This window comes from Peromyscus californicus, unplaced genomic scaffold, assembly GCF_007827085.1.
Source record: "Peromyscus californicus insignis strain IS unplaced genomic scaffold, ASM782708v3 Scaffold_20__1_contigs__length_68692818, whole genome shotgun sequence".
Lineage (NCBI taxonomy): Eukaryota > Metazoa > Chordata > Mammalia > Rodentia > Cricetidae > Peromyscus > Peromyscus californicus.
In genome coordinates, this window is record NW_026294503.1 from 41,640,874 (window position 1) to 41,668,025 (window position 27,152).

Here is a 27,152-nt window from a genome sequence, read left to right on the forward strand (position 1 = left end):
GGAGTTATGGATGGTTATGAACTACCACATGGGTACTGGGAATTGAACCTGGGTCCTCTGCAAGAGTAACAAGTGTTCTTACTCTATCCAGCCTCAAGATTTTGTTTCTTTATACCCTCTTGCTGGATCTTATTTGTGAATGTCTGTAAGGTGGTTTTTTCTGTCTGTTTTTTAGGAGAGGATCTCACTAGGCTGACCTTGAACTCCTGAACTGACTTCAGCTTCTCAAGAGCTGGGACTATACATAGTCTTGTGCATTGTGCCCAAGCCTCCACTTAGGTCCTAAACCTCACTGGCTCCTAACTTGTAGGAAGTCTGATTCCTACGTCTCTGCTATGTCATCTCTTCTGGAAATTTCTGCTGGAGAACAAAGACTGCTGGCTGTCTTACTCTGAATGTTCCATTGGGATGTCTCACAAACCCACTTGCCTAGCCTACACAGAGTTCTTTCATGTGTCAAACACACATGGATACCACTGGGGTAATTAAACACAAATTCAAGGATGTTTCAATGTAAGAAAATTAGGTTCATGGAAGAAAAATACCACATTAATAGACTGACGAAAGCCCACACCATCATCTCAGAGAACCACACCCTTTCCTGATAAGATGCCTGGAGAACAGAAACCAGAGGGAATTCCCTAACATGATGATCCTTATGAAAAGCCCAGTTATCCTCAGCAGAAAACTACTCGCTGGAGGAGGCAGAATATAATCCTTGTGGACAGTCTGGTCCTCTTGGTCTCTAACTTCTCCACTGCCTGCCAGGCCATGCTATGCCCTGCACCACTGTCTAGCTTCCACAGGCTACACCAGCTCCTTCATAGTGTCCCCCTTCCCCGGCTGAGGCTCCAGGCCTGACCTCTCTCTGGATTGGTCCTGGAGGGGCTAAAGTAGCACTCTCTGTGGTCAGCACCTCACGTCTTACACTTCAAATGAGCCCAGACTCTGAGAAAATCCAGGCTGTCCTGTCCCTTCTTTCCAGTACTCTACTGTCTCCTAGATACAGCAACTCCTGGAGGAAGTCCCATGCCTCAGCAGCTCTTTGCAAACCCAGGTTCTGTTAAGGACTGTTTTATTGCTATTTCTGGGGAAATCCTCCACTGAAACAGCAAAAAATGTGACAGCAACATCTCAGAAAGACCCCCAATGCACTTCAAGGCCAACTAGTATACCATAGCCTTATTTCCACCAGAAGAAACAAGGTTACCATGGCACCCCCCACACACACCGGCAGAGTCACACCGGGTGTGCTCTACAGCTGCAGACAGCTGACTCAAGGGCTCCATTGCAGCCCATGTGCTTCACCTGTTTGACCATGCAGACTAGGTCCACTGCCTGAGCCACAGTCTCTTCACCTGCTCAAGCAATTAACAGAAGGACTTCCTTCCTGTGGGAGCCAGGAGAATGAGTTTGGCTCAGAGACAAGCAGTGCCAGCAATACTTGGAGTCCTCCCCAGCTCCAGATGGGCTTTTTCAAAGGAAGGCAGCCCCTCTCTCCCTCCTGCTGCAGGAATCAGAGGCCGCCCCTTCATTCTCCATAAGTTACTCAGTACCCAAAGATACAACTATTAGCAGAAGTGTCCCCACTGAAGGTACATCCACAGCCTTCTGGAAAGGAGTGCAGGGGCTCCAAGGGTCTGGTTTTCCTCCTCGGTGCCTCTCTCCCTCCCTCCCTCCCTCCCTCTCGTGTTTGAATCAGGCTCTCACTTATCATAGGCTGACCTCATATCCTGATCCTTGGCTGCCTCTGCCTCCCAAATGCTGGGATAACAGATGTGCAACACCACACCTGGCCTTACTTGACCTTCCCTTCCTCCAAGGCTTTGTTCACTTCCACAGGTGACTAATGACACAGTCAATAAACCAAAGAGGAAGTAGCTGGCCTGCCTAATAATCTGGGTCCAGCAAAGACTTTAGAACCCTATTACTGGACAACAGTCTTGCAAGCTACATGCAGTCCTCGGCCACCTCAGCCCCTCTCTTCTCAGTACCCTCCCCAACCCATTTCCCCGCCCTGCCTCCTCACCTGCTGCTCTCTTCCTTCGACGTGACCAAGGTTGTCGCTCGCCCGCTGCGAACTGGGAGCTCCTGTGCCCTGTCCTCGGGCTCTGGCTCCAGTGAGGAGCCGGTGCTACCATCGCGGCTGCCCCTTCCCGGGCTGCTGTCTGCAGAGGCGCGCGGGGACTCGGTGTTCTGCTTCAGCGTCTGCAGTTTAGCCAGAGGGATGATGTCGCAGTTCTGCGGGCGATGCCACACCGTGCGCTGCGAGGCAGCACTGTAGTAGTAGAAGCGCGATGTGTTGGGGTCAAAGAGCTCCCACCACTGGTCCTCGCTGGTGCGCTTGATGCGCACTCCGGCTGGTGGGTCCCACACACACTCCCCGGTGACCAGGTTGGCATACATACGTTCTCGAGTGCGTGGTTCGATGATCTCCACCCACTCCAACCTGTAGGGGACAAGGGAATCAACCAAGACCCCAGCTCTCACCTTATATACTGGACAGGGGCTTCCACCAGCTGCTGAGTGCTCCTGCACCTGGTGCTATTTCCTAGGAACCCTCAGGGCAGGAGGACCACAAACTACTGCCCCTGTCTGGTCCTCAGCCTGCAGCCTTGTAATCCTTTTTATTTATAAAAATGTAAAGCACTCCAAACAAGGCCATGTTATCAAATACGAGTATGTTTGATATCAGGCTGTAAATGTTTAAATACCGCTTCCAAGTTTTTGTTTATTTAAGGTTTATTTTATTTTTATTTATGGGAGTGCATGAGCGTATATGTGCAGTGCTCTAACAGTCCAGAAGAGGGCGGAGGCTCTCCCAGAGCTGGAACTACAGTCTGTAAGCCACTCAACATGAGTGCTGGAAGCCAATTCTAGAAGAACATCACTCACTCTTAACCACTGAACCATCTCTTCAGCCTCCAGATTTCAAAGTTTTAAAGATGCAGTGGCCATGTTTCCACAATGCAGCTGCGCTTGCATTAGGGCTGTGCGGCACATCGCTAGAGCAGTGTTGTGGGAAAGCTCCTCCCTCTTTGATATAGGCCTGATTCTGTGGCCCAGAATGGCCTAAAATCTTGTAGCGATCCTCCTGCCTAAGCTTCCCACGAGATGAGATTACAGACATGGGCCACCGTGCCTGGCTCTGTAAGTATCTGAAAGTAAATACAAAGTGAGTGTCAGGGAAGGCCTGCCACAATCCGTAACAAAGAAAGCTGTACAGCCTTGTTTGCAAGCGATACATCCTCATAATCGGTGACTTCTGTAGGAAGTCACCAGACAGGAAAGCAAAAGGAAAAGAGGTTGGAGCCTAGAGAGATGGCTCAGTAGTTAAGAGCACTTGTTGATGTCGTGGAGGACCCAGCCTTGGTCCCTAGCACCCACATGACAGCTCACGTCTGTCTGTCCAGTTCCAGGGGATATGATACCCTTTTCTGACCTCTGTGGGTACCAGGCAGGTATACAGTGCACAGATATACATGCAGGCAAAACACACACACACACACACACACACACACACACACACACACACACACACAAATAAATAAATAAATAAATAAATAAATAAATAAATAAATAAATAAATAACAAGGAGGTCGTACAGGAATAGTGGAATTGGTGCAGCTTTCCCACTCTTCTCCTCCCGCTGTGTTTTGTGTGTGTGTGTGTGTGTGTGTGTGTGTGTGTTTACAACTGTATGTATGTATGTATGTATGTATGTGAAGGTATATGCTTACATTGGGATGTTTCCTCTATCACATCCCTAACTTATTTGAGATAGAGTATCTCCCTGAACCTGGAGCTGGCTGTTTTGACTAGACTGTCCAGTCAGCCCTGGGGAATCCACTTATCTCCATCTACAGTGTTGGGTTAGAAGCACACACTGCTTCGTCCAGCTTTTACATGATTGTAGAGGATCTGAACTCGGGTCCTTGCTTCACCACAGAGCCAGCCTCTCAGTCCATGCCTCCTGTCTCCCTTTGAAGTGATCTGCTTTTTTTTCAGACTTTGTAATGAAAAATTTCAAACGTGAAAATACAGCAAATGTAACAATGATTTCTACATATGTGGTTTTAATTTTTTGTGATTACTAATGTAGTCAAATACTTTGCTCAAACTCCTGAAAACCTCACAAGGAGCATAGTTTTTTCTTTGTTCCTTCCTGATCCACAGGAGCTTTCTTTGAAACGCGTGTTCTAGACAGACACTCTCTCAATGATGTGTCACGAGGGTCTACTTTGTGATTTGTCTTTTTATTCTCCTTTGAAGAAAACACATTTTGATCTTAATCAATTGATTTTATAAATCCTTCATGGCTGCTCCCTCTTCTTTCTGGTTTAAGAAATCTGCTGTACTTGTAGGTCAAGCATATCCTCTTATAAACTGGCTTCTGGAAGTTTTACAATGTTGCCATTTATGCTGAAGTCTTGGCTCTGCCTGAAGTGATTTTGTTTCTTGTGACATTTCATCTTGCTAAACAGTATCATTTCTTCCATGATGAACAAGAGCAACTCTGCCAGGTCCAGGTTTACAAGTGAGTATTTCTGTCTGTCTGCAATCCTGTCTGGCTTTTCCGATCAGTCCAGCTGTGGCTCAGCAAGTACCTTTATTAGGTGAGCATAAAAAAATCAACAACCTTTGGGGCTGGAGAGATGGCTCAGAGGTTAAGAGCACTGGTTGCTCTTCCAGAGGTCCTGAGTTCAATTCCCAGCAACCACATGGTAGCTCACAACCATTTGTAATAAGATCTACATACATAATATATTATTTATTATATATAATAAAAAATATTATTAAAAAATCACAATCTTGTCGTGTTTTGGTTAGTATCTTTCTTCTGTTTTCTTTTTTTTTCTTCAGTGTGAGAGATGAACCTGGGGCTTTGCATGTAGTAAGCATGTATTTGCTCTGTCACTGAGCTAGGTCTCAGTTTCTATTTCCCCTTTTCAAAGACAGACTTACTATGCAGTTCAAGCTAGCCTGAAATTCATAATCCTCTTGATTCAACCTCCCACACAGCTGGTATTACAGATGTGTGCCACTGTACCTAGCTCCAGGCTATTCTTTTTTAGACTACATTCATATTTATTTGTGTGCATGTGTTTATTTGGGTGTGTGTTTGGAAGTCAGAGGACAACTTGTAGGAACTGGTTCTCTCCTTCCACCATGTGAGTCCCTGGGATCAAACTCAGGTCGCCAGGCTTGGCAGTAGGCACCTTTACCTACTGAGATATCCTGATAGTTCTACTTCTCGGCTATTCTTAACCTATTTTTAATTCCTCGTGAATTTAGAATTGGCCTGCCAACTTCCATATACAACCCTGTTGGTATCTTTGTGACATCTGAATTAATACTACTGACTGACTCACAGGGAACAAAGACATCTTTGTGGCACTGACATCATCCAAAGGGTATCAGTCCAGGTCTCAGGGTCTGAGTGCTGCGGCTCTCAGCACACTCTTCTCTGGCTCTGTCCGACTGCTGATGGCTGTTCAACTCTCCGCAGTTACTCTTTGAAGCCCTTGTCCTCCAGCTCCCATATTCTTCACTCTGGTGTTTCACACCTAGCATTCCAATGCTTGCACATTAATTTACTTGAAAAGCCTCTTTCCTTGTGTCCTGGGTCACCACACTGGCCTAGCTCTCTCTCTTCTCCTACTAAAGGCTCTACCCTCCAAATATAATGCAGAACTCTCATGTTCTTAGCCAAGAGCCATATACATACATCACTGTGAAGGTTTGAATGAGAATGGCCCCCATAGGCTCATGTTTGAATAATTGGTCCCCAGTTGGTCGAACTATTTGGGAAAGATTAGGAGTGTGGAATCTGAGGTTTCAAAATTCCCAGTTAGGCCCGCCCCCCTCCCCGCGTCATACCTGTGGATCAAGGTATAAGATCCTAAGACCTCCCAAATATGTCTTCTAGTCTGTCTAGTCTGCCCCTCCTATACAGTGTGGGGATGACATTAATGCCATAGGCTTAGGGCCCAAGCAGTGGTCACAGTCCCCCTGCTTGGTGACTGAACTGGGGCTACCTTACAAAGCATAGTTCTTCAACACTGGGCAATGGCTATAAAAATGTAGCTAATGAATGTTAAAGTCTCTCTCCCTCTCTTGTTTTTTGAGACAGGATTCCCCCGTGTAGTTCTGGCTATCTTGGAACTTGCTCCATAGACCAACCTGGCCTCAAACTCAAAGATCCACTTGCCTCTGCCTCCCAAGTGCTGGGGTTAAAGTTGGACACCACCACCGCCCACCTGGATGTTTAAGTCTTACAGTGAGTTCGTTCCAGATGCCTGATAATTCCCGACCCACAGGCTGGAGGAGTATAATGCAGGGCCTGCCATGGCACAGGACAACAGCTACAAGACAGGAACAAGGTAAGCAAAACAAAAGGACATTCTACATAATGCCTAGCTAGTCCTCAAAACTGTTACTGCTCAATGTATCCAAAGGGACACAATGTCATGTGGGTTCTCAAGACACAAGGGACATCAGGTAAGATGGCCTCAGGTGAACAGACTGACAGAGAGGCAGTGTTGACACTACTCATGACACCTGTGAAGACACTGGTACAAATGTCACGTCATCGAAAAAAGCTTTAGCTGGGTGGTGGCAGCACACGCCTTTAATCCCAGCACTCAGGAGGCAGAGGCAGGCGGATCTCTGTGAGTTCAAGGCCCGCCTGATCTACAGAGTGAGATCCAGGAAAGGCACAAAGCTATACAGAGAAACTTTGTCTCGACAAAAACAAAAAACAAAACCAAAAAAAAAAAAAAATCTTTAAATGTTCAGTTTCTATCTTATGAGTTTATGTAGTGAAGATAATCTACCTCCTCTCACAGCTGGAGCGGGGTCTGCTTGACCTGGGTTCTCTGGGTCAGGCACAGGAATAGAGGGCAGCAGGGAACCCATAAACGAGCCCCTCCAACACTGATGGGTGGCATTGGAGCTCAGCACTCCAAACCCAATCTCCTGCCAACCCCAACCCAGCGGATAGCTGGATATTGGAAATCTCGAGTGCAGGGTGAAGGTATCTTACAGGTGCAGATGCAGGGCTGTGGTGATTCCCCTCATCGGCTTAAAGCTGCGACATTTCTGTAGCCTTTGGCAGAGAGATCTCAGGGTGGCCCCAAGTAAGTCTAGATGTCTGTACACTGGGGGGCTCATTCAAGAGTCTTAGGACAGTGGGAGGAACAGATGATGTGGATAAAGGCTCAACATGAGTCTAAGAAGGTAAAACATACCCATATACCAGGAGGAATATGTGCATTGCCCTACCTTAGGGCTAAGACCCTCCTGCAGGCCGCCCAGCTGTAGGTCACTCACTTCTCTGCCCTAGCTATAAGGCTGCATTCACTCCATGTTCACCCCACATGTGGTCATCAGTCAGAAGGTCCCAACTGGGCTGGGCAGTGGTGGCTCACGCCTTTAAATCCCAGCGCTTGGGAGGCAGACACAGTAGGATCTCTGTGAGTTTGAGGCCAGCCTGGCCTACAAGGCGATTTCCAGGACAGCTAGGAAGGTCACACAGAGAAAGCCTGCCTCAAAAAACAAAACCAAACAAACATACAAAACCAAAACAAAAGAAAAAAGAAGGTCCTGAACTTACATAACATGAGCCCCTTTGGGGACCCCAACTCTAAACCGAGGCTCCTGGCCCTCCTGACACAAGGACGAGGTCAGAGCAGAGAGAGTTCCTGTGTGAAGCCACTCCAAGTTTCCCATCACCAGTGACCCTGACACCACTGTGACCCCCCAGTGAGTGCAGACAGGCTGTACCGTGAGCCCAGCTGGCTCTCGGACGGCCAGGTTCCCTCCAGTCTCCTGTGCTCTCTGTCCAGCTAGTCTCTGATTGAAGCTGGAGAAAACTTTTAGGATTGGAATTGGGTCATCTTAATCTTAGACCCCTTCACGGCTGGCTGACTTCAGAGTGAACTCCCAGCAGAAATCACAACATTTAATTCCTAGACCTGACTGCTCACATGCTCTTCTTCAATCTGAAGGCCATGACACAGGCAGTGTACTTTGGATGGACACAAGCACATGTTCATGGCAGAAAGAGTATTCTCCACAGAGGTCATACCCTGGAACCATCACCCTCTGTTCTTGAAGGCATGGACCCCAGCTTTGCAGTGACAATTCTGGCCAACAAACAGCTCAGGACTTGGCTGGTGCTTCAGTGAAGAAAGATTTGCAAACAGAACACTGAAAAGGAAAATCAAGCACAGATCTAAAGACACATGTGCACAGGGGACTCCATAGAGCTCCTGAAGTAGCACCCTGAAGGTAATTAATTGTCTTGGGCCTAGTATTCTCATGGAAGGTTGATAGGGAACAGGGTTGTAGCTTCTAGATATGGACTTGTTAAAGTAGAGAAACTGATAGGTAAGAGGGGCAGAGGATGGGGGAAGTAAGTGGTTATAAGAATCAGAGCCACACAGACCCAGGGGGCCGAACTTGCTATACACACTGACAATGGCTAAGGACAAACCAGCAGGTACAACTTGTCCCACAGTGTCAGCATAGTCTTTCTCCAGTGATGATATGGCAGGTAGTTAACTACGGTGCTTTGAGAGACCTCAAGGCACCTCCTTCCTCTGGGTGACCTCTCCCCACCAACGTTCTCCCTAACCTATATTAGATTTTATCAAAGAATCTTCTTGGGTGACAAAAGAGAGCTTTCAAGCACAGAATAATCTCTTAATCCCTAAAAGAAACAATTGTAAGTCTTAGTTTTGTTTAAAAAGCCCTTTCAAATGAATGCAATTCAATAATGCTCCCTCAACAAAGAATGGGGTTTTATTCTCTTTGCACTGCACTCCTGTGCATGTGGGCAGAAGCCCGGCCCTTTAGGAACATTCTTGGCATCTCCTGGGGGGCGACATTCAATCAAGATACCCAGAGAATAAAAGGTAGATGAGGGTGGGGAGCCCAGGAACTGACATCCAAAGCCAGGCGTGGGTGGGATCTAAAGATGTCCACAGTGAGTGGCTTCAGAAAAAAGGAGAGCCCAGTCTGGGAAACCCCATGGACTATGTGGACCCTGAGGAAAGGGAGGGACCCAGCAAGTGGTCACAGATATGTGTAGGCCTTATGGGCAAGTTGCGGGGTGGGGGTAGGGGGGCCATGAACTAAGGAAAACAGCCTGTTCATAGGGTTGGAGTCGGGTGTGTAACAGACATTCTGTAGCAAGTTAAGTAGATAAGAAAAACTTGTAGCTGTTTGGGAACTGCTCACAGTGCTTCCCTGTAGATGTAACCAACCTTCTTATTAAATAAGAAACACAGAACCAATGCAAAGAAGAAAGCCAAGAGGTCAGAGCTAAGAGCTAAAACCTTACCCTTCCTCCTGCGGTGGTCCTACCTCTCCGAACCAGAGCTACCCCTGTGTTAAAGTCTTCATATAGAGTTCCTGTTCTGCCTTCTCATTGGTTGTAAACCCAACCACATGACCGCCTCATCACGGCCTGTCTGTATAGACCTCCAGGTTTTCTATGATTGGTATTGAGATTAAAGGCTGTGTATCCAATACTGGCTGTATCCCTGAACACACAGAGACTTACCCAGCTCTGCCTACCAAGTGCTGGAATTACAAGCATACGCCACCACTGCCCTGCTTTCCTATGGCTTGCTAATAGCTCTGATCCCCAGGCAACTTTATTTATTAACATACAAATAACATTTTAATACAAATAAAATATCACCATACTTCCCAGCTAGCTAGGACTCAACCTCATAAGCTACAGGGAGGTACCAATGTTTAGCAGCCTCCTACTGACTCAACTGGAGATATAGTGGGCAATGATTTGGTGATAATGTTTAAAATTGATTTCGATGGAAAAATAAGCCACATGGTATCTAAGGAGGAATGATAAAGATGATAATCACAAGTTGGGAAAAGGGGCATGAACACTTTAGGCCCTGATGGCACAGCGGGAAACAGGCCCCTTCTGAGCCGCCCCAGGTATTGGATGGAAGCATTCTGGCTCTGTGGAGGCAGCATGCCTTCTGTTCTTGTCCTAGAGAGGCTCCAAACAAGTCTCCCCAGATGAATGGGAGAGCCAAGCACACAGAAGGTGAAGTGCACCAGGTGAAAGGTATATTCCCTGTTCTCCAGATTCTAATTGCGAGGGAGTCACAGACAATTACATGGGAAAAGGATAGTTTTTTCAGTGACTTTGCTGTGACAGATACCCACATGCAGAAGAATGAGGCTGGTTTCTACTTTAGGCCAGACATAAACATTAATTCTATAGATAGATCAAAGACCTCACTATAAGAGCTAAAATTACAAACTGCTTAGAAGAAATGATAGGGGTAAATATTCACGATCTTGGAGAGGGGCTTGGTCCTGCCTCAACTGAATATACCAGGCTTTGCTGACTCCCTATGGGAGGCTTTACCCTTTTGGAGGAGGGGATGGGGGGTGAGCTGGAGGGAAAGGGAGAGGGGATAAGATGGAGATCTGTGGTTGGTATGTAAAATGAATAAAAAATGTCTTAAATAAATAAGAAGGAAAAAAATTTTTCAAGGTCTTGAATCAGCAGTGTGTTCTTAAACATCACATCAAAGTGTGAGCTGTAAGAAGTGACAGATAAGTTGGATTTCATCAAAGGTAAAACTTCTGTGCCAAAAACAATTCAACTAACAAAGTGAAAACAAAACCACATAATGTGAGAATACATTTGCAAAACATATATATCTGATAAGAAACTTAAATCCAGAACATAAAAGAACTCATAATTCATAATAAAAAATAATTAAAATATGGGCAATAAAGCTGGGCGGTGGCGGTGCACGCCTTTAATCTTGGCACTCAGAGGAGGCAGAGACAGGTGGATTGCTGAGACTGAGGCCGGCCTGGTCTACAGAGTGAGTTCCAGGACAGCCAGGGGTACACTGAGAAACCCTGTCTTGAAAAACAAAACATACAAAGAAAGAAAGCATATTTTTTAGCTGGGTGTGGTGGTGCATATCTTTAATCCTAGCACTTGGGAGGCAGAAGACGGTGAATATCTGTGAGCTCGAGGCCAGCCTGGTCTAGATAGCAAGTTCCAGGACAGCCAGGGCTGTTACACAGAGAAACCCTGTCTAGAAAAAATAGAAAGAAAAAAGTGTGGGCAAAAAGATGGGACTTAGTTTAACAGAAAGTCCATGTAGCATAAGCCAGGCCAACAGTCCTAACTCGAGCACCAAGCTGAGTGTGGTGGAACATGCCTGTAATTCTAGCGCTCCTCAGGCAGGAGAACTGCAAGTTCAAGGGCAGCCTGAGCTATGTAGTGAAAATGTCTCAAAAACAACAAAAAAACAACTCACAACAAACAAAGGTCTAAAAGACCAAACCCGACAATGAGAATGCAGCCTGGAGATACCATGATTTCCATAAGGCTGAAGTGACCGAGAGGCTAAGGTTAACTGCACCTTCTGGAACAGAACGAGTTTCGGGACAGCCAGTCTCGAAAAAAATCCAAAAGAGAAAAAAGAAAACAAAGCAAAACCAGTAACAACAAAGAAGAATTGCACTTCAGTCTACTTCCAGCTAAAATCCCCAACAGACTACCTGTTCATGAGGTCTAGTTCAGCTGGGATTGGAGCAGATGGATTAATGGACAAGAAGCCTTTGCTGGCCTGACAGACCTGCAGGCTGGAGAGATGGGAGGTTCACAATTACTGAGGCAAGACTCCAGCCAGGATTGCTGGATGCTAGTGAAAAAACATGTAGATCCACACAGATTGATGAGGAATGTAAAAACCTTAAAACCTACAAAGAACAGCCATGAAGGAGAGGGCTTCTTCATCAGCACACAAAACTCCAGGGGAAAAGCGACATGTCTCTAACATATCTGCCAAGAAAACACACCAAAACCAACACAACCTGCATGGGAACACAAGCCCAGATAGAGGCAAGTCCTATGGTATCTCCAACAGGCACTGCTCTCCATAGTGAGCAGGAGCCTACACACCAGAAAAGCCAAAGCAGCCTACCTAACGGAAGACATTTCCAGCAGAGCAGACTGAGGGGCTGGAAGCTCAGTTCCACCAGGTATATGAAGACAACACTAAATCCACAGGCAATGAACCACTTGGCTAGGAGGAGTCCTCTGGCCAGAGCAGGGTGTCATGTGAGAAGGAATCAATAGAGAGGAAAGCCAAGAATATCTGCCTCCATAGGCAAGCTGGATACACAGACAATGGAGCCACAGGAGCCTTGCGAGGTATGAGCGCGTCCACACTGCATGGCCCAGGTACGGTGCTCAGTGGCTTAGCTGCAGGGCCTGTGTACACTATATGCAATAGGGAAACTTGGGACAGACACTGCTATGGGGGTAACCGACTACCAGACTGCGCCATGCGAGGAAGAGCCAACAGCTAGGACCAGGGGAAGGCCTGGAAGCGCACAACAGCCACCATCATGACATCACGAAGTGTAGCCGGCACGTGTCAATGGTGGCGCACACCTTTAATTCCAGCTCCCAGGAGGTATAGGCCAGTGGATGTCTGAGTTCAAGGCCAACCAGGACTACACAAAGAGAGTCTGTTTCAAAAAAACCAACTCAACAACCAAATGAAGAAGCCAATGGAAGTACATGGGTTAACTGAAGTACCCCCAGTGCCATAAAACTCTCAGGATATGATCAGACAGTGTGAAGTCTCAGAAAAGGGAAAGGCAGTCTTTAATAAGGTACCAAGAAATTGGGTCACAGCTGGTCATAGTGGCACACATCTTTAATCCCAGCACTTGGGAGGCAGAGCCAGGCGGATCTCTGATTTCGAGGTCAGCATGGTCTACCGAGTGAGTTCCAGGAAAGCCAGGGATACACAGAGAAACCCTGTCTCAAAAAACCAAAACAAAGGGGAAAAAATGGAGTCTATTTGGAGTCAGGTTGACACTTCATGCCATACCTGAGAACAGACTCTAAACTGATGCGCTCTATGGAATGAACAGGACTCAGTGGTGGAGCACCTCAGTGGTAGAGGATTGGTGGAGCATCCACAAGGCCCTGCATTTAACTCACAGCAGAAAAGAAAGCAATAAAAGCTGGTACTGGAAAACTAAATAAAAGATAAAAGAAAGTCTTAAAATCAACTGTGACATATATAGGAGGGTATATTGGTCTACTGTCAGAGGCCTAAAATCTAAGCTGCACAAAGACCCAGCCCTCTCAGCAGGTGCTTGACTGAATCCTCTAAGGGGTTGTTAGACTGTGGTGGGTATACACATAAGTCCTGGTTTTATTATTGTTTATTTATTTTATTTTTATGTGTATGGGTATTTTGTTTAAATATGCTTGTGTACCATGTATATGCAGTACAGAGGCCAGAAGACAGTTTTGCATCCCCTGGAACTGGAGTTATAGATGGTTGTGAGCAGACATGTGGGTGCTAGGAATCTACCTTGGTCCTCTGGAAGAGTAGCCAGTGCTCTTAACTGTTAAGCCATTTCCCATCCACTGTTTTTTTGTCTTTTGAGACAGAGTCTTATGTATCCCAGGCTGGCCTCAAGCTTGCCATGCAGCTGAAGATGACCTTGACTTTCTGATCCTCCTGTCTCCAATTCCCCATACTAGATAACAGCTTGCACCACTAGCCCGTTCTATGCAATACTGACGATTCAATCTAGGGTTCTGTGTATGTCAGGTAAGTACTCGAACCAGATGAGTCCAAAGATACTTTTATGTTGGTTAAGGGCACAAAAGCCATGGAAAGGCTATAGAAACCACCTAAATTAGAAAAGGCTAGGGAGAGTCAGAAGGCAGAGGTTGGTAGAATTGACTGAATTCTATACTATACAGGTGTAGAAAGTGCTATAAATACAATAGGGAATTGGTTGGCACTATGGTTCAGGGTGGCAGGGGTGATCAAAGCCTTAGGTCAACATCAGATCTGATCTGTAATATGTGTCCTGGTTATATGAATCACTTGACAGACACAGAGTCAAGGATTAAAGGCCTAAGGCACAACACATGTGGTCTGTCCAGAAGTAACTCAGAAAGGATGGGCAACTGACTAACAACTCAGGGCAAGAACTCATGAACATTCCTGGGACTGCTCTTATCTTTTTTTTCCCTATAAATGTGGAATTATTTCCAGATAAAAAGCTTGAAAATGAGGTATGACTACTGATATCTATGTGGATTGATGCCCAGAGTGCCTGAGGAATTGGGCCTGAGTTCATCTGTCCAGCCGAAACATCAAAATTCCTGAAGAGGGATGCACTGGCCTCTAGCAAGTGTGCAGGTATGGCTGCAATAGTGACTGTGCTGAGCACACTGGACTACAGAGACAGAAGCAAGAGTAAACACTGGCAAGGCCCTCTGAGAAGGCATGTGCAAGTGGGCAGCCACATACACATGACTGGGAGAACTACCAGGGGTGTGCCAAGAGCCCTGGAACCACACTACCTTTTCTCTGAAGGGTTGTTCCCTCCACTGTCCCAGGGCCTGGACAATTCGTCAGGAGCGGACACTGCCTCCTTACCTGGTGCTCGACCCTGGAATCCTGGACTCCTGCTCATCGACATGGTGGCTTCTGCATTCATAATCCTGTGTCTGTGACATTGCCATCTGCTTCCTTAGTGCTGAGGTGAATAGTTGTCAGAGGACCATCAGGTTGCCTCCTCCAGCATCAGACAGGAAGAAGACACACTAGAGAGAAAAGAAGTGGCTAAGTACTGATGGAAAATCCGGGTATCAGGTGATAGCCCACACCACAAACAAGAATTACAGCAGGCAGCTGGCTCAAATGGAAAGCAATCCCCAATCCTCATAACTCCCCAGGGAGGCCACTCCCAGGGAAGTGCTCTTAGCACCCAGCCATCTTCTTATACATAGGGAGTACCTGCTGGCTAACTCCCACTGCTGAGACTCCATTTGGGCCAGGGTAGGTGCACATGACCCCAAGAACTGCAAAGCTAGAGGGTGCACTGGACTACCCAGGCTCACTTGGACCCCTAGCTCAGGATGCCACCCCATACAGGGAAGTTGTTGTGGAGATGAAAGGTGAGCATAATATACACAAAACACAGGCTATGCCCCATGCAGAGCAGGGCTCAGACATGTGAGGCACATACAGATTTCCTGTGACAGTGAACAGGCTCTCTCATAGACACACTATGCTGAATACAGATGTACTTGGAAAGGGACCCTTGACCCTATGCTCATTCAAGATATAAAGCAGTCCATGCTGTAAATGCGAATGCTGAAAAAACGAGCTTTTAGGAGAAAACTTGGTTTTACAGAGAGGACAATCTCCGAGACAGTCACAAAGCCAGTTCACAAAGGGAAAACGAGTGAACTGGACTATAATAAAGTTGAGACTGAGAATACCTATTTATCAAGAAACCAAGAGTAGACTAGGTATGTTGGCCCATGCCTTAATCCCAGCACTCAGGAGACAGAGACAGGCGGATCTCCGTGAGTTCGAGGACACCTGGTCTACATAGTAAGTTCCAGGCCAGCCAGGACTACAAACTGAGATCCTAAGGGGGGGGGGGGGAGAGAAGCATTTGCTACACAGAACATCCACAGGTATGGCACACTAAACATACAAAAAACCCTACAGATGAAAAGATAAGGAAGGATAGATAAAGCAGCAGAAAGTAGACAGCAATCATGGAAATGGCTCAGTTCCATTCTTCAGCGAAGTGCTCATTAAAGGCATAATATGATAGAAAGCACCCTGCAAACTTACTAAAACAGGAAAGATAAAAACTGCTAAGTGCTGGCAAGGACAAGGAAGAGAGCACTTACATTCTACTGCTGGGTCTGAAGGGGTTAAGTGCTGGCAGGGACAAGGAAGAGAGGACTTACATTCTACTGCTGGGTCTGAAGGGGTTAAGTGCTGGCAAGGACAAGGAAAAGAGCACTTACATTCTACTGCTGGGTCTGAAGGGGTTAAGTGCTGGCAGGGACAAGGAAAAGAGCACTTACATTCTACTGCTGGGTCTGAATGGGGTTAAGTGCTGGCAAGGACAAGGAAAAGAGCACTTACATTCTACTGCTGGGTCTGAAGGGGTTAAGTGCTGGCAAGGACAAGGAAGAGAGCACTTACATTCTACTGCTGGGTCTGAAGGGGTTAAGTGCTGGCAGGGACAAGGAAGAGAGCACTTACATTCTACTGCTGGGTCTGAAGGGGTTAAGTGCTGGCAAGGACAAGGAAGAGAGCACTTACATTCTACTGCTGGGTCTGAAGGGGTTACCGACTCCAGATGGTGACTCAACAGTATTCCCTAAAGAACACATGCATCTACCTGACCCAAGGCATCCTTAGAATGGAGGCTGCAACGGTTCACAGAAGCCACTGTGACAATGCCAGCAGTACTGTCCTAACAAACATGGAAGAGGCACTCCAAGTGCACCCCAATTCCCCATATATATACATGCAGGCAAAACCCCCATACACATAATAAATAAAAATTAATTAATTAATTAAAAAGATTAAAGATCTCCAAACTAAAAAAGCTCATGCCCAGAAAGATTCACTGGGGGAATTTTACCAGATCTTCAAAGAAAAACCCCATGCTTCTCAAATTAGTTCTTAAGCTAGCAAGGCAGCTATGCTCACCACTACACCACCAACACCACACCAGTCCATAACACAGGAAAAGGAAAGGATAGAATACAACCAAACTCTTTTTATAAAGCTGGCATTACCCTGACACAATATCAACACCACCAATAAAAGAAAATTATAGACCAATTCCCTGGTGAGCAGAGATGCAAATATTCTCAACAAAAATAATTGCAAACTGAATTCAAGAACTGGGGGAGCGGAGAAAGCCCTGATGGAATATGTAAAGAATGGATAAAGTTCTGAGTGAATGAGTATTGTGACATGGGCACAGCATGTCAAGGACAAATACCTTCCGTGGGTCAAGCTTGCAATGGGAAAGCCTTCCTGTGGTTCAAGTATGAGTTTATGAACGACTGACCAAGTGTGTGCAAAAACTAGCAAGCCCAGTTTACTCCTCCAAGATGTTTACAGCCCCATGTCTACAGGACTGCGTACAGAGACTGGCTAACGCCTCCCCACTGGGCTGGCCATAGAAGACAGGCTGAAATTCTGCATTGTGGTTCATGGTTGGCCCGCTGATCTCAGCTTTTTTGTACATGTATCTGTGTATCTTTCCTTTCTTCATTCTCTCACAGCCCCAGTCAGGTTTCTGAGACCCAAGATGCTCAGGACATGGTAAAGAAGACATCAAAAAGATCATTCTTTATATAAAGTTGCTTTATTCCAGAGGGGCTAGGATTACTCAATAGATGCAAATCAATAAATGTTACAAATTACATAAATGATCAAGGACATAAATCATATGATCATCTTGATAGACGAAGAAAAAGCTTTTGATAAAAATACCGCATCTTTTCTTGATAGAAGTCCTGAAGAAACTCAGAAGAGAGGGACATATCTCAACATAATAAAAGCACTATGCAACAAGCTTATAGCCAACACTATATTAAAAAGTGAAAAGTCAAAGTTTTTACATTAACATCAAGAGCAAGAAAATACATTTTCTCCACTTACATTCAATATAGTACCGGAAATACTAATTAAAAAGCAGTGAGACAAGAAGAAACAAAAGGGACATAAGAAGGAAGGAAAGAAGTCAAAGCATCCTTATTTGCAGATGGTCTGAGTCTATACACAGGAGCCTCTGAAGACGGTGAGAATTTATAAAAACTTCCAGTAAAGCAGCAGGGCACAAAGATGACCTAAGAATCAACAGCCTTCTCAACCAGTGACAAATACACTGAGAGGGAAGGAGGGAGACAATTCTGTTCACAACAGCCTTAAAACAGACAAAACCGTGACATAAACCTAATTAAGGAAGAGAAAACCCTCTAACATGAAACGTTTATACACTGAAGAAAATGAGAAAGACACCAGACACCAGACGAAATCCCATGCTCATGAACCAGAAGATTATTGTGGAAATGGCCATCTACAAAAGCAATCTACACATTCAGTAGATAAAATACCATGGGGCTAACAAAAACAAAAACACCAGGCACACACAGAGATCAACGGAATAGAATTAAGGACCCAGCTAGAAGGCCATGCAACTACAGTCACCAATTTTAGATGAGGCTATCCAAGTACAGATAGAAGAAGAGAATATCTTCAACAAATAGTACTGGGAAAACTACATACATACGGATGAAACTAGATCTTTCTTTCACGTTGCACAAAAACCAATCTAAATGGATCAAAGATGTCAACATAAGACCTGAAACTCAAACTGCTAGAGAAAAAAATTAGGAAAACACTTCAAGATATGTGAATAGCTAAGAACTTTCTTTCTTTCCTTTTTTCCGAGACAGGGCTTCTCTGTGTAGCTTTGGAGCTGTCCTGGAACTCGCTCTGTAGATCAGGCTGGCCTCAAACTCACAGAGATCTGTCTGCATCTGCCTCCCGAGTGCTGAGATTAAAGGTATGCACCACCACCACCCAGCCAAGAACTTTCTAAATAGAAGAAATGCAAATTGTTTTTTTAATATTTATTTTTATATTTTAAATTTTATGTGTATGCATGTGAGTGGGTGTGTGTGTGGGTGTGTGTGTGCGCGTGCGTGCGTGCGTGCGTGTGAGTACAGATGCCTGTGGAGGACAGAGGTGTTGTTTCTCTTAGAGACAGAGTTACAGATGGTTGTATGGCACCTGACATGGGTACGGGGAACCAAACTCAAGTCTTCTGGAAAATGAGCAAATTACTCTTAACATCTGGGTCATCTCTCCAGCCACAGAAATACAAATTGTTAGTAAACAGTTTTTTTTATAGGTGTTCAACATCCTTATCTATCAGGGAAATGCAAATTAATAATATGCTGTGGGATGCTCTTTCTGTATGCTGTGAATATATGTTGCTTTCATTGTTTAATAAATAAAGCTGCTTTGGCCTATGGCAAGGCAGGATAGAGCCAGGCGGGAAATCCAAGCAGAGATACAGAGAGAAGAAGGGTAGAATCAGGGTAGAAGCCATCCAGCTGCCCAAGGAACAAGATAACAACAGATTGGTAACACCACAACCACGTGGCAAAATACAGATGAATAGAAATGGGTTAATTTAAGGTGTAATAGCTAGCTAGCAATAAGCCTGAGCCATAGACCAAACAGTTTGTAATTAATATTAAGCCTCTGAGTGATTATTACAAAATGGCTGCTGCCCGGGCAAGATCAGATGGGACCGAGAAACTTCCAACTACAATAATATTTTGAGATTCTATCTGATCTTAGAATGGCTGTCATGAAGGAAACAGGAGACAACAAATGCTGGTGAGAACGTAGGAGAAGAGGAATGCTTATCCACAGTCAGTGAGAATTTAAATTGGTGCAGCCACTTTGAAAATCATCGTGGAGGTTTCTCAAAAAGCTAAAAGTAAAACTACCAAAGGACCCAGTTACATCACACCTGGGCACAGACCCAAAGGGCTCTATATCCTACTGCAGAGATACTTGCAAGTCCACGTTCACTGTCACTCTAGTTACAGTCTAGAAAACACAATCAGCCTACATACCTGTTAGATAACCAATGAATGGATCATGAAAATGTGGTACCCTGCCGGGCAGTGGTGACACACGCCTTTAATCCCAGCACTCGGGGGGCAGAGGCGGGCAGATCTCTGTGAGTTCGAGGCCAGCCTGGGCTACCAAAGGCGCAAAGCTACACAAAGAAACCCTGTCTCAAAAAAAAAAAAAAAAAGGAAAGAAAAGAAAGAAAATGTGGTACCCCGTGGAATACAATGACATTTACTCAGTTGTAAAGAAATATGAAGTTTGGGGCTGGAGAGATGGCTCAGAGGTTAAGAGCACTGGCTGTTCTTCCAGAGGTCCTGAGTTCAATTCCCAGCAACCACATGGTGGCTCACAACCATCTGTAATGAGATCTGGTGCCCTCTTCTGGCCTGCAGGCATACATGCAGGCAGAACACTGTGTAAGTAATAAATAAATAAATCTTTAAAAAAAAAGAAATATGAAGTTTGTAAAAGAAGGGATAGAACTAAAAATATACTGAGATAGGTAGCCCAGGCTCGGAAAGACATATGCTGTATGTTCTCCTCATAGGAAAACCTCAGCTTTGAATTTTTGGATTTGTATGTTTAATTTGGAGTGCCTGTAGAGGTCAAGAAGCCAAAAGGGCCCAATGAGATGGGGAGAAGAAGCCTGGGGTGGAGGGTGTAGAACATACGTGATATTAGAGTAGGTGGGGGAAATATAGACGGTGGAAAGGTCTAAGCATGAATGTAGGCAAGGGACTAAGGAATAGGAGAGGGCTCAGGGAGAGGGTTAACCAAGACTAAGGATGTATGAAAAGGCCTTATGGTAATCTACTACCTTGTAAGCTAATTTAAAATAGATAATTTTCAAGAAGAGAGTTTGGATGGAGGCACCCTGCGTGAATGAAGAATGCTGCTCCCAGAAACCAGAGGTTATTAAATGAAAATCCAAGTGTTCCTATGGTGAGATGGGAGACAGAGGCAGGAGACTCTTTAGAGGCTCAAGGGCCAGCTGGCCTGGCACATGCAGTGACCAACAGAGAGACCATTTCAAACACAGTGGAAGGCATGCACTAACACTTCAAGTTGCCCTTTGACCTCCACATGCTCACTGAGGCATGCACATACATATACAAAAAAGAAAGTCAGTATCCACTGGGCATGGTGTTATATATATAATCTTAGCACCTTGCAGGTAGGAGCAGGAGGAGGATTATGAGCTCCAGGTAAACTTAGGCTACAAAGAAAGATCCTTTTTTTCCCCTTTTCTTTCTTTTTTTTTTTTTTTTTTTTTTTTAGGTCAGCTGTTGGTTTCTTATCAATCCCGTGTGCTAGGTTGAAGACATTCCCTTGAATATTGTTACTTTTTGAATCAGGAAACAATAGTGGATTTTGTAAAACGTTTTTTGTTTATTGATATTATTATTTCTGGATAACAATTGAATTCCAGCAATTTATGCACCTCTATATGAATGGAGAGGTCAGAAAGGAACATTTGGTATCTTCCTCCATCATTCTCCACCTACTCCTCTGAGGCATGGTCTCTGAACATGGAGCTCACATTTCCTCTGCTAGACTGGAAGCCAGCAAGGCCCTGCTCTGCTCTTGTCTTTATACACTTCTAAGCTGGGGTTACAGGTGTGTGGTATGCCTGGCTTGTTGTCTGAGTACTGGGACCTGAACTCTGGTTCTCACAATTGCACAAGTGCTCTTAACCACTGAGCCATCTCTCCAGGGCCCCATCAATAAATTCCTATTAAACTAAACACATCGGGTTGGGGATTTAGCTCAGTGGTAGAGCGCTTTCCTAGCAAGTGCAAGGCCCTGGGTTCGATCCTCAGCTCAGAAAAAATAAATAAATAAAATAAACACATCATTCCTTGTAGAAGCCTAAGTAGCTATGATGTATATTCTTCCATTTTATATATTCTTGAATTCATCTGCCTAAACTTTTGTTAAGAATTTTTACATCTATGTTTATGCAGGTCAATGGCCTATATATATTCTCTTCTTGTCATTTCTGTATTTGGGTAGTTTTGTAACAATTTTCTCCTAGAATAACCTCCATCTTGGAGGGAGGCTGGTTAAGACACATGATGTTCTAAAGGGAGATGAACCATTCCATCCTGCAGGGAAGCTCCTTAAGCTCAGAGAGCACACAACTCAAGAGGCTTCAGAAAGTCCCTGAAACTGACCAGCTACACTAGGACCCGACCTCAGCAAGTGTAAGGACCATGGAGAGCCACTCTCAGACCAGTTAAGCCACCTGAAGGAAACAGAGGCAAGTTGCCTAGGTTCAGACTTGTCTCTGCAGATGTTTGCTCCCAGCTCCCCGGAATCCTGCCACATAGCAGAGAGTTGTGGAGGAATGGCATTGGCCTAATGAACTGGGAGGAATACTTCCCATCAGTTTTCTTGGAAGAGTATGCACAGACTGCTATCATCTTTTCCTCAGTAGAATACGCATCGCAGGCACGAGGGTATGTTTTTCTTTGTGGGAAGGCTTTCAACTACAGATTGTATTTATTTAATACAGAACTATAATGTACATTATATTGGCAAACTGTCATGTGTTATTTGAGCTCACTGATAAGCTGGATCTGGAAGTGGGGTTGCCTCCCCGTCACCTCAGACAAAGCATTTTGTCTCAGCGTACTCATTTTGTCAGGAGAGGCTGACTCCTCCTAAGTCTGTGATAGGAAGAGAACTACGAAACGGCTCAGGAGTGAAAACACTGTACCCTTAAAAGTGCTAAAGCTGGCACATATGTTTACCCTCAGCACTTGTGAGGCAGAGGCCGGCAGATTCCATGAGTTCAAGGCCAACAACGAAAACCAACAGCTAAAAAGTAAATCCTGTCCAACTCAGGTTACTATTGTTTATCTCATGATGTAAAAGTACCTACAGTGGGAAAGAGAAACCAAAAGTTCGGGCATACAGAGCTCGACCACAGAGAAAGCTCAATCGGGAGCTCCAGCTGATTGCCTTGACTTGTCCAGGCAGTCTCTGCAGGATGCTGTGAGCACCTGATTTGACGCTCTTTCTGCTGTCCTGTATTCTTTCACTTAGAAGCCTCATGGAGGTTAGGGGATGGAGCCATGTTCTGCCTGGGACTGCAGCTGACAGTCTCAACAGGACTTCCCCAGTCCATTTCTAATGGATGTTTCGAACATCTGAAGTGATATTTTGTTGTCTATCTCTTGTTATTTATTCTTTTATTTGCTATGTACTTAATACATTCACTTAAAACCAAAAGTATGGCTATTGTAGATAGTTCTTCAGACTATACAGAATAAGAACTAAGCGCTTTAAAATGTTTTTTGACATTTCTATGTGTGCCACATGGACCACGACAGGTATGTGAAGGTCAGAGGACACCTTGCAGGAGTTGGTTCTCTCTCTCTTCACATGAATTTTGGGGATCATACTCAGGTCATTAAGCTTAGTGGCAAGTGTTTTACCCACTGGGCCATATTGGTAGCCTCCCTAAGCATATTTTAAAAATCCTTTTCAAGTAAGTGCTAATGGTTCCTGCCTTTCAAGGGACTTACCTACTTCCTAAAAGATACCAACATTTATTGGCATCAAGTTGCTACACAATCTCTTTGTTATTATGATTCACACACTCTGCGGTATGAATCATAAATACCAATATCAGCTCTAATATTGAAAAATTACAGCTTTTCTAGTCTTCTCTAATTGATCTGGCTAGAAATGGACTGATTTTATTGATTATAAAACAGCTTTTAAACTTTTTTCTTGTTTTAATACCGTTTTATTTCATTTCTTTTGATTTTTTTTAGCTTTTTTTCTTTCTTCCTTCTCTCTCTCCTCCACCCTCTCCTTTCTCCTCTCCCCCCTTCCCTCCCCTCCCCCTGAGTCAGGGTCTGTCTGTATACCCCAGACTGGCATCAAACTCAGAGATCCGTCGGCCTCTGTTCCCAAGTGCTGGGATTAAAGGCGTGCACCACCCATGCCTGCTGCCATTCTTGTAGTTTCTTAAAAAAACAAAACATTTTTAGATCTTAAAGTTTTATTTTATGTTTATAATTGTTCCGCCTGTGCAAAACCTTGGTCAGAAGGCACTGGGATCCCCTGGAACTGGAGTTACAGATGGTTCTGAGTTGTCATGTGGGTGCTGGGAACTGAACCTGGGTCCCCTGAAGGAGCAGCCAATGCTCTTAACCGCTGAGCCATCTCTCCAGCCCCTTCTAGTTTCTTAATATGGAAATAGAGTTTAATGATTTGTGCCTTTAAAAAAAAATCCAGGCACTAGAGACATGGGCCAGTGGTTAAGAACAACGATTGCTCTTGCAGAGGACCTGGGTTCAATTCACATCATCTATATGGAGGCTAACAACTGTCTCTAACTTGAGTTCCAAGGGAATCTGACAACCTCTTCTGACCTCAGGCACACATGCAGGCAAAAACACCCATACACATCAAATAAAAATAAATCTTAAAATAAAAAAAATCCAAGCTGGGCATTTGGGTGGACGCCTGCAATCCCAGCATTAAGGAGTTAGAAGTGGGAAGATCAGGAGTCCAAGGATAGTTTTGGTTACACAGAGAGTATGAGGCCAACATGTACTCCATAGCCCTGTCTCAACACACATACTCACTTCAGTTTGGATGTGTATGTAGTGTTAAAACTTCTCTCCTAAATAGCTTTCAGGGCTCAGGACATCCTACCAATGTGGACATGCTATATTTTCATTCCAGTCAAAAAGAAAACTTTCTGGGGGCTGGAGAGATGGCTCAGTGCCTAAGAGCAATGGCTGCTCTTCCAGAGGACCTGGGTTCAGTTCCCTGCACCCACATAGCAGCTCACAATGGACTGTAACTCCAGCTCGGAAGATACAACATACTTTTATGGCCTATGTGGGCGCTAGGCACGCACATGGGTGCACAGGCATACATGCAGGAAAAACATCCATATGCATAAAATAAAAATAAATCTTTAAAAAAAAGTTTTCTGATTTATATTTTCTCTTTGATTCATGGATTATATATGTTATCCAACAACAGCCAGTTTTCTAGAATTGTTTTGTTTCTTGAGACAAAGTCTCACGACCTGAAAGCAGCTCTTAGCACCTATGTTGAACAGTTCATAAATATCTGTAACTTCACCTCCAGGGAATCTGACACCCTCTTTTAACCTTTGTGAATGAAAACACACACACACACACACACACACACACACACACACACACACACACAAATAAATCTTTAAAAAGATAAAACATAAAAAGAAGAAGAAATTGTCTGGGAGTAGGTCTTTTTGGATCTCCCCAGGAAAGCCATGAAATTTATGCTGGCCTGGGCATATTCACACTACTAAAAACAGTTCTATACACAATGATCTGTATCTACATTCTGCTACAAAGGCACTCCTACCGATGTCTCCAACTCTAATCTGCTGCCACATGGATCAATATAGAGTCCTTCCCTTGCTGACATCTCCCATGTCTCTCATGTTAACTGTAAGACCCCCCCACATACCCATCTGCCATTGTTGTGCCTGACTATCTAGTCCCAATGTGCGCACATAGCAGCTGACACACGTTCCCATGGAAAATATCACTCAGGTCCAGGGCTCACATATAACCATACTTATAACCATAATTGCTATTTCTTTCTTTTTTTTTTTTTTGGTTTTTCGAGACAGGGTTTCTCTGTGCAGCTTTGCGCCTTTCCTGGGACTCACTTGGTAGCCCAGGCTGGCCTCGAACTCACAGAGATCCGCCTGCCTCTGCCTCCCGAGTGCTGGGATTAAAGGCGTGCGCCACCACCGCCCGGCCGCTATTTCTTATCTAACTGCAAACAGGCAAATTCAGAATTAACAAGATCATACTAAGCAGGTTTTTTTCAAAGTTAAAATGATTAAAACTTAGCCTTTCATTTTATTCACTTTAGATATTTATCTATGGATATCTGTCTTTGAGAACTGAGGACAGAGATCTTATATTTCCATTCCTTTCAAATGTCAATTTACTGATTTCATACCATCATTTTAAAACATTACATTCTCTTCTGTAACCACAGCTTTTAGTTTCTCAGTCTCAGAAGTCACAGCCTAAGGCTGTATAAGAGCTCAGTGGGTTAAAAAAGCGCGCTTGCCTCCAAGTCTGATGACCTAAGTTCAATCCCAGAAACCCACAGTAAAAGGAGCGAACAATTACCACAGGTTATCTCTGGCACAACATTCCCAAACTGACAGGACACAATGAAGGCGGTGCTAGGAGGCAAGTTCATAGCACTAAGTGTCTTCATGAAGAATTCGGAGAGATTTCATACTAGTGACTTAACAGCACACCTGAAAGCTCTAGAACAAGAAGAAGCAGACACATCTAAGAGGAGTGGATGGCAGGAAATAGCCAAACTGAGGGCTGAAATCAATAAAATAGAAACAAAGAGAACAATACAAAAAATCAATGAAACAGTTAGTTCCTCAAGAAAATCAACAAAATAGATAAATCCTTATCCAAACTAAAAGGCAAAGAAAGAGTATCCAAGTCAACAAAATCAGAAATGAAAAGGGAACCTAACAACAGACTCCAAGGAAATACAGAGCATCATCAGGTCATCCTTCAAAAACCTCTACTCCACAAAACTGGAAAATCTAAAAGAAATGGGCAGATTTCTTGATAGATACTACTTACCAAAGTTAAATCAAGATCAGATAAATAATTTAAATAGACCAATAACCCCTAAGGAAATAGAAGCAAGTCAGTCATTAAGTCTCCCAACCAAAAAAAACACCCAGGGACAGATGGTTTTAGCACAGAATTCTACCAGACCTTCAAAGAAAAACTAATACCAATACTCTTCAAATTATTCCACAAAATAGAAACAGAAGGAACATTGTCAAATTCTTTCTGTGAGGCCACAGTCACTCTGATACCCAAACCGCACAAAGACTCAACAAAGAGAATTACATACCAATTTCACTCATGAACGTTGATGCAAAAATACTCAGTAAAATACTGGCAAACAGAATCCAAGAACACATCAAAAAGATCATCCATCATGACCAAGTAGGCTTCATCCCAGATATGCAGGGATTTTTCAACATACAAAAAAATCTATCAATGTAATCCCCCATATAAACAAACTGAAAGAAGAAAACCACATGATCATCTCGGTCCTGCTCTTTTCAACACACATACTTACACCTTCTGTGGAGGTCTGAATGAGAATGGCCCTCATAGGTTCATGCTTAGTACCCAGCTGGTGAACTGGGAAGGATTAGAAGGCGTGGCCTTGCTGAAGGAGGTGTGCCACTAGGGGTGGGCTTTGAGGTTTCCAAAGGCCACACCAGGCCTACTCTCTCTGCCTGCTGCTCTCAGTTACTGCTCTGATGGCATGCTTGTCTGCTTCCTGCCATGATGGACTAAGCCTCTGAAACTGTAAGCGAGTCCCAGAATGAAATGCTTCCTTTCATAGGCTGCCTCGATCCTGGGGTCTCTTCACAGCAACAGAACGGCACAAGACGCCATCAGCCCGCCCTTGCTTTCATTTTCCCTTCCGTCAGTGGAACTATTTCTTCTCCACATCTGGACAGGAACCATAGCTATCAACCTCTGCTGTCCTGGCCCTTCTGCCCGGCCTTGTTTCCCAAACTCTCCGCTTCTCTCCACATAGCATGCT

General features: G+C 44.6%; 1 protein-coding gene across 6 annotated transcripts in view; it reads right to left on the reverse strand.

Moving 5' to 3' along the window:
- Positions 1-27,152, reverse strand: part of Arhgap39 (Rho GTPase activating protein 39) — a 153,828-nt gene that overhangs the window by 34,296 nt on the left and 92,380 nt on the right. For all 6 annotated transcript variants that reach the window (XM_052748166.1, XM_052748164.1, XM_052748161.1 and 3 more), the window contains exons 2-3: positions 14,484-14,650; positions 2,030-2,449 (exon numbers count right to left, since the gene is read on the reverse strand). In XM_052748166.1, the coding sequence (XP_052604126.1) occupies positions 2,030-2,449; positions 14,484-14,569 (506 nt within the window). In that variant the 5' untranslated portion in view covers positions 14,570-14,650. The remainder of the gene's footprint in view (positions 1-2,029; positions 2,450-14,483; positions 14,651-27,152) is intronic.